At 34.2% G+C, this 8,937-nt stretch overlaps 1 protein-coding gene and 1 pseudogene across 1 annotated transcript; one reads left to right on the forward strand and one right to left on the reverse strand.

Moving 5' to 3' along the window:
• Window positions 1-1,440: 1,440 nt before the first annotated feature.
• LOC111374556 lies at window positions 1,441-2,992 on the forward strand (annotated as a pseudogene).
• Window positions 2,993-4,440: 1,448 nt separating this feature from the next.
• On the reverse strand, window positions 4,441-8,671 carry LOC111374587 (translation initiation factor eIF-2B subunit delta-like). The gene is made up of 6 exons (XM_022997283.1): window positions 8,541-8,671; window positions 6,733-7,094; window positions 5,716-6,460; window positions 5,534-5,630; window positions 5,384-5,438; window positions 4,441-4,782 (listed from the first exon to the last, which is right to left on the reverse strand). The coding sequence occupies exons 1-6, from the start codon at window positions 8,647-8,649 to the stop codon at window positions 4,720-4,722; spliced, it is 1,431 nt and encodes a 476-aa protein (XP_022853051.1). The 5' UTR covers window positions 8,650-8,671; the 3' UTR covers window positions 4,441-4,719.
• Window positions 8,672-8,937: the final 266 nt, after the last annotated feature.

Raw genomic sequence — 8,937 nt, forward strand, 5'->3', positions numbered from 1 at the left:
TTTGCTTTTGATTTTTAACATGTATAAAGAAACTACCAACAATTTTTTTCTATTTGCAGCGTATCTTTTATCTTTATCACATCGACTTGATAAAATACGTTCAATAAGAAAGTTTTTTTCTATTTTTTTTTTTTAAACGTTCTGTACAAGTAGAATTTGTTTTTGACAATATACTGAAGCAATGGAGATGCTCTGATTTTTCAGCTATATATGATAATATAAATAAATATAATTTCCATAACAATATGCTTGCATCAGCTTTTGTCTTATAATCACTTATGGTCCGTTTGATTGCAAAGATAGAATTGAATTATCTAGAAAACGAATTCCAAGAAATTGAATAACTTAGAAATTGTTTTCCTGAAAATTGTAAATTATTGTGTTTGATTGGTATATTTTTCACGTAGAAAATGTTGAAATAAAAGTATTTTTGGTGTTTGTTTTGCTTTGTTTCACATGAAATTTGTCAATTAAAGGGATAGAATTTACTGGTATTGGAGATGAAATTTATTCCCATTACCAAAACAAAACAAAAAAATCAAAAAAATCATTTATCTTTTAATATTCGTTTGGCCTTATTTTATATGAAAATTATCAATTAAAAAAATATTTTTTTTACAATAATTCTTAGAATTTATTTCCACTGTCCAAAAAAAAAAATCAATCAAAAAAAAATTTAAAAAATGCTACAGTAACTGTGAATTGCAATTCCCATCGACTTGTGAGAATTGCAATTCCTTGAATTCATGGAAAATGGCTTATGTGACACCAAGGATGGAAATTAAATTCTAGGTAAAAAAAAAAAAGGAAAAAAGAATAAAAAAAAAAGGAGGTCCGTTAAAGTGGAAGATTGAATTGAAATTCCATTTTTCATGGAATTTTAATGGCTATCAAACACTACCTTAGTTCAATAACTTAACAAATTTAATATTATTTGGTACCAGTGAAATTTAAATTTTAGTTTAAGTCAAAATTAACAATTCATTTTAATCATATATTTTATGAATTCTACAACTTTTCAATCAGATATTTCATCAATTTCTATCAAAATTCACTAAAAATTTGATTTTAATCAACCATCAAACAAAAGCTAATGTCCTTATCGTAATGATGCAATACCCATAAATAAATTCTCTTTCTATTCTACAGTCGCAATCAAAATTGTGTTGAAAGTAGTTGAAAACTTTCATAAGAATTAATTTTCTAAGGGAAAATTAGGTGCATACCCTAAAAAAATTAAATATTTGATTAATGCCTTAAAACTAATTTAAAACTATTATGACCATATTAATTACGTTCAAAACCCAAAAGAAAACCCCTGAATCACAAACAAACCTCTGTTGCAGACACTTGAGTAGTCGCATTCTCTTGTTGAAATCAATGGCCTCCAACTGCAAGGAAAATGTGTACATAGCAAAGCAAATCGAGCGTTATCAAGAGATGGTGGAGTACATGGAGAAGGTGGTGACTGCAGTGGAAGGCAACGAGCTCACTGTGGAGGAGCGCAATCTCCTCTCGGTAGCATACAAGAACGTGATCGGCGCTTGCCGTGCCTCTTGGAGGATCACGGTTGTCATGATAAGCACCTAATGGATGGCCAACGCCTCATTTTCTCTCCCGCCGCCACTGCTATTCTTTCTGTACCTATATGATCTATCCCTCAAACAAAATTCATGAGTTTTTGTACTTCTTTTTGCTTTAATTCTCTTCTGTAATGCAAATTGCAGTTCTGGAACTTGGTAAAATTCATGTCTACCCCGTCTATCACTCCTGCTGTGTTTGGAGGTGATATACTAGGTTATGTAATGTACGATGCAACCCATTACTATTTGCATCACGGACAGCCAACCAGTGTCGTACCTAAAAGTCCGAAGGTAATAATTTGCATATTTGATTGTATCAACAGCTTAGGCTGAAAGCTGCTAGCCTAAATAGTTACAGAATCTCGTTCATTTAGATTACAACCAAAAATACAGATATTAGAGCAACTTTAGTCAATTTAATTCAATATTATATAGTTAATAGTTGACAGGCACCGCTGTAGAGCAACTTGGAAGAAGTGTGGATTTGTCTTAAAAACTAAATGATCATTTTGGAGAGATCTGACTATTTTGTTTTTGCAGAAATACCCTTTGAATCATCATTTCCGTATCCAGAATAAAGGTTTTGGTATAACTTCCAAAACTCTGGGACGAGGTTTTTAGAGCACTACCTTCAACAATATCCTCAATTTGCGATGGCATTTTGAAACTCCTTGATTCCATGCTCATTGGATCGGCTTCCTCTGGGGACTCTAAGGTGTTTTATCTGAAAAAGAAGGGCAATTGTTATTGTTAATTTAGCAGAGTTCAAGACTGGGGTGGAGAGGAAAGAAGTTGCCGAGAGCACTCTCTCGACTTACAAGGCAGCTCAGGACATTGCAAATACAGAGCTTGCTCCAACATATCCAATCCGACTTGGGTTGGCACTCAACAGGCTTCGTTGATGCAATTGTCGTACAAGGACAGCACTCTAATAATGCAGCTTCTTCGCGATAACCTCACTTTATGGACTTCAGACATGCAGGATGATGGCTCAGAGGAGACCAAGGAAGCACCAAAGCCGGATAATGCGTAAAATATTTTTGTGCTTTGGTCGATGGATCTTGCTATGCTTTATCTTTGCTTTTTTTTTTTTAAATTCACTAGTGGGTAGTGGTTCAAGACTGGGGTGGAGAGGAAAGAAGTTGCCGAGAGCACTCTCTCGACTTACAAGGCAGCTCAGGACATTGCAAATACAAAGCTTGCTCCAACATATCCAATCCGACTTGGGTTGGCACTCAACAGGCTTTGTTGATGCAATTGTGGAATTGGACTCTCTTAGGGAAGAGTCGTACAAGGACAGCACTCTAATAATGCAGCTTCTTCGCGATAACCTCACTTTATGGACTTCAGACATGCAGGATGATGGCTCAGAGGAGACCAAGGAAGCACCAAAGCCGGATAATGCGTAAAATATTTTTGTGCTTTGGTCGATGGATCTTGCTATGCTTTATCTTTGCTTTTTTTTAAATTCACTAGTGGGTAGTGGAGCTGTCTTGGACATGCTGAATATGTTAAAAATATGATTGTTGTGCTACACGAACAGATGGTGCTATTTTGGTGTTTGTCTCTTTTTCTGAGCTTGTATCACTTTTTTTAAATTTTGTCACTTTTTTGAGTCACTTTCTTTGAATTGTGTAAAAATTTGACAATTTTTATTAAAAAAAAAAAAAAAACGTGACATTGTATTACTCTTTAATTTTACACTATTTTTTTTTTTATGGACTTCAGACATGCAGGATGATGGCTCAGAGGAGACCAAGGAAGCACCAAAGCCGGATAATGCGTAAAATATTTTTGTGCTTTGGTCGATGGATCTTGCTATGCTTTATCTTTGCTTTTTTTTAAATTCACTAGTGGGTAGTGGAGCTGTCTTGGACATGCTAAATATGTTAAAAATATGATTGTTGTGCTACACGAACGGATGGTGCTATTTTGGTGTTTGTCTCTTTTTCTGAGCTTGTATCACTTTTTTTAAATTTTGTCACTTTTTTGAGTCACTTTCTTTGAATTGTGTAAAAATTTGACAATTTTTATTAAAAAAAAAAAAAAAACGTGACATTGTATTACTCTTTAATTTTACACTATTTTTTTTTAAAAACTTTTTTTTTTTAATTGTCACTGTTTTGAATCTGTTACTTTTTTATATTCTTAAAAATTTGACATGATATGTAATATTTTCCTAACATAATCAGCATATGAATTGTCCGAGACATATTGAATATGTTAAGAACATTATTATTAATGCTGCACAAATGAATGGTATTATTATGGTGCTTGCTTTTTTTTGAGCTTGTGTCCCTTTTTTCATTAAAAAAAAAAAAATTCAATTTGCGCCACTTTTTTTAAATTTTGTCAATTTCTTGAGTTTTGTCACTTTTTTCTGAATTGTGGAAAAAGTGACTTATAATTTTGTCAATTTCTTGAGTTTTGTCACTTTTTTCTGAATTGTGGAAAAAGTGACTTATAAAAAAGTGACATAAAGTAACTTTTTAATTTTACACAGTATTTTTTACTTCCAAAAAAATTTTCATATGATTTTTCAAGACACCACTAATTCTAAGGGTATTTTTGCAAGTTGTTTATTTTCTAATGGGTCCTACTTACTATATGCCAAATCTATAAATTTCTCTCCATAATATTATTTATAAATTTCTCTCAATAATATTATGCCCATGTTTGACAACCTTTAAAATTTTAAATTGTTTGCTACAATATCACTACACATTCACATAATAACATATTCTACGCACAAACCAATAAAATTTTCTTGTTTTAGTCACACATTCAATACTATTCAAAACTCTTTAATTTTTCAAATAATGAGCGTCAAACAGGATCTATGTCTGGTCACAAAGGCTAACGATTCAAAACTTTCTCTAAAAAAAACGTTCATAGAAGATGAAAACAATCTCCATAGCTAGTCACAACCCAAAATACATCTTAAAAGCTGCTCCGAGAGGCGGAAAATTCGCTCTCTTCAGAATCAGGCGAAAATTTGTAAACAAAAACAGAAAATGCATTAATGAGACACAAAACCTTATTCCCAAAGATGATCCAATGAAGATTAAATAATGTTATGTTCCTGCATGGGCCACAAAATTGCTTCCACGTTTGGAAGAAGTCGCACTGCACGTCTCTATGTCCATAAATGCTCTCTCTGGTATTCTCGAACGATAACTGGAACACTTGTCGGTGGGATCTTGATGCATCACAGGAAACGTAATAAATGAACATAAAAATGGAAAAAAGTGATGATGAGCTAACTAGCAAATTCAGGTAAAAAGATAGGAGCGGGAAACTATCATTATTATTTTAGGTTCACGAAGGCGACGAAATATGAAAGAGAAAAATATCTGCATATGAGAGACTCGGCAGCAATACATCCAGCCATTCCAACGGAGAGTACCACAGTCATTATTTATCAAACCAGCCATACCCAATGAAAGCAACGACAAAGGCAGCAGTGACTGCCCCTGTGATGCATACATAAACAGCTCTAGTCATGCATGCATTTTTTAGTTAAACGTAAACTTTAAAAAGGTAAAAGCACATTTTTGGAAAGTAAGGACTTTAAAAAGTTTGTTTTTGAACTAAAAATCCCAAATAATAGAGACTTGTTAAAAAGCTCAAACAGGGCAAAAAAGTAACTAAAAAGTAACTTTTAAGCTTATTAGCCAAAATGCTCAAAATCATGAAATTGCCATGATTATCACAATCATAATTTACTTAACAACCTTCAGGCGCAGACGAAAGTAACTCCGAGTTAAATTTATATATCAATAAATCACGTTCTGACTTACCATGCCATAGTCTGTGATGATCATAGAAACATATTCTGAAGGAGTAGCATCATAACTGGCATTATGAAATATCAAGAAAGTGTACCAGAGTAAGACAGAGTCAGTGGGTGTAATCTAAATATCACATGTCAATAACAGAATCCCACTTACATCAGGTTCAAGAGTTGGAGATTCTCACTATTGGTCCAACCCTCCAAATAATTGATCTCAGTTCTCCCGGAAACCCTTGCAATAGCATCAGGGTCACCTGCACATTGCAACCTCAGAAGTCATAAACTACTGTGCTGCAATGTTAATGCAGAAAATTGAAGAATTTAACTGGAAATTCATACCAAGTTCATTAGAGCAAATTGAATCAAGTTGAACCCTCTCATGAAACTTGTATGCTTCACAACAAATCAAGACAGGAATGCGGAACTGATGGGCAACCATAGCAACACTCGCAGTTCCCACTCTTGAGTAAACGGTGCCATTGGACAACACCGATGAAGCACCCAACAATACTCTTGTCACTTCAAGCATGACATAAGAAACAGCATTTATATGAGTGTATGTACAACTTATACCCTGCCTCACCAGCCTGCGAAGCAACATCTGTCCTTCAAGCTTTGGGCGTGAATCCACTATCACAACTTGAAATTGTTTGCCAAGCTCGTGGGCATGCAATAATATCATTTCAACGGCAGATGATGATCCGTAAGTTAGAAGAACATCACCATCCCTAATTTTTGTGACAGCATGCTTCACTATTACCTTATCTGCTAGAATGATCTTCTCATTTATAAAACGATCAATGTCCAAGAGAATACTGGCTTTTGCCTCTGATTCAGATAGGTTTAAAGCTAATTTGTTAATCCGAGTTTTAAGAAACCTAATTGCATTCCCCATGCTGATCGAAAGGGGTCTGCATTCGATCAGAAATGAGACATAACCATTTATTTTTGTGGTCAAGTCCCTAATAAGGGACTTCTCTGGTGGTGTTGAGTAGTCTCTAATTGACTCTTGGAATGCTTGAAGCATCGCAATACAGCGTGCATTTCCACCAGAGATATCCCCAGCTAAATATCTTGCCCCAACCTGACAAAAAATATGAATTCACAATATGGATAAATATCACATAATAAAAGGTATACTAATATTGTTATTTTTTTATTTGATTTAAGAGAAAAAGCTTTCAACCCCATAAACATAAAACATATTGATCCCCAAACATAACCAGACAGCATGAGCACGAATAAAATTTTCCATGATAAAAGGTCTAAAATTGATGATTATTACTCCTTTATGTTACGGATTCAACATTAAGAGAAAATATCGAGAGAGAAGAAAAAATTGTCTCTAGGAGCTACCTTGTAAACAGCAGGATGAATAGGATCGAGTTGGAAGAACCTCGATTCAAGGTCAGGAAGCCTTGTTCCATGTTCATACTGAGGTAGATGCCTAAATAGTTCAACTCTGCTCCTGGCTTCAGTTCGTTTCATGACAGATCGCTTTTTTGCCTTCTCAACTCGGTTTTCATCGTCAAACTGCATCCGTGGATGAGGGACATCTTTCTTCCTATCTTTATCTGGTTGACGATCGCTGCCTCTTTTCTCAGAAGCTGCAACAGAAGAGCTGTCTTTCTTTGACGGAGTCACCTTTGGAACCTTTCCTGGATTGGCATTTACAGCATTGACCCCAGAAGCAGCAGCCTGTGTCTTACTTCCTTCCGCTGGATAAATACATCATTCAGCAGAGAAACAGACCATTATATATAGTCACTTTACAAAATGTGGATAAATATGCAATTCTAAGAAAATGAAAACTCACCTATACATGCAATAGATGCCTTGACATAACATATTAATATTAGTTATCATGAAAAATAGACCAAGAAAAAGAAGATTGACAAAGAAAGGTTTTTGCACACAAGGTGCTTGAGGTTGAGGACCAAGTAGCAAAAGCAGCCTTCAGCCATAACATTTTGCAATTATTTATAGCATAACTAGAAGAAAGAAAAACAAAATGATGAAGATATGACAAATTTCTTAAATCCCCAAATTGCAAAGCAAATCACAAATTTCATAAATTTATATAAGCAATAGAAGTGACTTGCAGATTTTCTTCAAATCATTGTTTCAAGAGCACAATCGACTTGCAGGGTTAAAGATACATTATATGTCAGCAAAGAAGCAGAACAGTGTTTTGCACATGTATGGAGAGATCATAAAACAGTTAAACCTGCAAATGAGATCAAAATTGGTCTATATCATTGCTACCAAAAAAGAAAGAAATTTTCCAGCAACAACAAACATCCCAAAAACTATGAAGCAATTTGCTAAATGAAGACCTATTAGTACACTAGCGCTTGATCATTCTGAACAGCAATGGCTCTTAGTCCTGACAGATGAGCAATATTGAAACCCCGTCATTAGCTGCTCAATTATCACAAGTATTCATGAACAGTAAAACCATTTGAGGTTCACTAATCAGCATCATTTTTTCACTTCAATTTACTAATAATATCATTACGCAGAAAAGAGGTTTTAAGTGTATTTTTAATGCCAGATAATATTTCTAACACTCGACAAGTGTCAAATTCACTTAAGTCCAGGAGAATCTGCTACGAATTGATGGCTCGATACACAGCAGCACAAAATAAAGCAAGAGAGAATCGTTCAAAGTACATTTCATGTGGATAAAGGATTAATAAAAAAATATTCCGATTTTTAATCAGAATTACTTTATGTCACTTAGTTCTTTGCAGAACAATTATAGACAACATAGATTCCAAGAATGAAAAGCTCTTCACTAGAAATTAGTAACTAGAATACCCTTCAGTGAAGATTAAATCTAAAAGTAATAATCTCCTATAGTGATATAAATCAACCTTTTTTCCATCACATTGATAAAAAACTTGACCTTCTTAAAAGTCATCTATTTGTCTTATGCATCACGACTATTAATTGTGCATGCGGCATGCCATAGAGATGTCGTGGCCTTCAAAATGTAAACTAGCAAACTAACAACAAAAAAAATGACAACAACAAAATTAAGGCTAGTGACTCAGGACAACTAACTATAAGCTAATTTTCACCTAAAATCAAGTCCCAACAGAAACACAAATTTAACACTAGTAAAATTTCCAAAAATTGAAAAGCAAGTAAAAGGTATTCACGTTTAGCAGCTCGTTGAGCCTCTTGAAGAGCCCGCCTCTCAGCTTTCGTTGTCTTCTTCTTCAATGCCTTCGAATCCCCTGGCTGCTGCTCGATCGGCACTTCCTCCATTGACACTCTTTCCTTCCCTGAAAACAAGCATTCTCCTAGCACCATTTTACATCATTTTTTGGTGCAAAATTGCTCCACCCCAATACCAAACTTTGCATCATTTTGGTGCAAAGTGTAAAATGCCCATTTTGCCCTTATTTTACATTTCCCAAATAAATTTGTTGAGGGTATTTATGTAATTTGTGCTATATATTTTTTAATACAATAAATTATTATTATTTTTATTAATATTAATATTATTTGTGTTTAAAATAAATTTTAAATGTAAGACATGATAATTAATTAATT

This window comes from Olea europaea, unplaced genomic scaffold (assembly GCF_002742605.1).
Source record: "Olea europaea var. sylvestris unplaced genomic scaffold, O_europaea_v1 scaffold126, whole genome shotgun sequence".
Lineage (NCBI taxonomy): Eukaryota > Viridiplantae > Streptophyta > Magnoliopsida > Lamiales > Oleaceae > Olea > Olea europaea.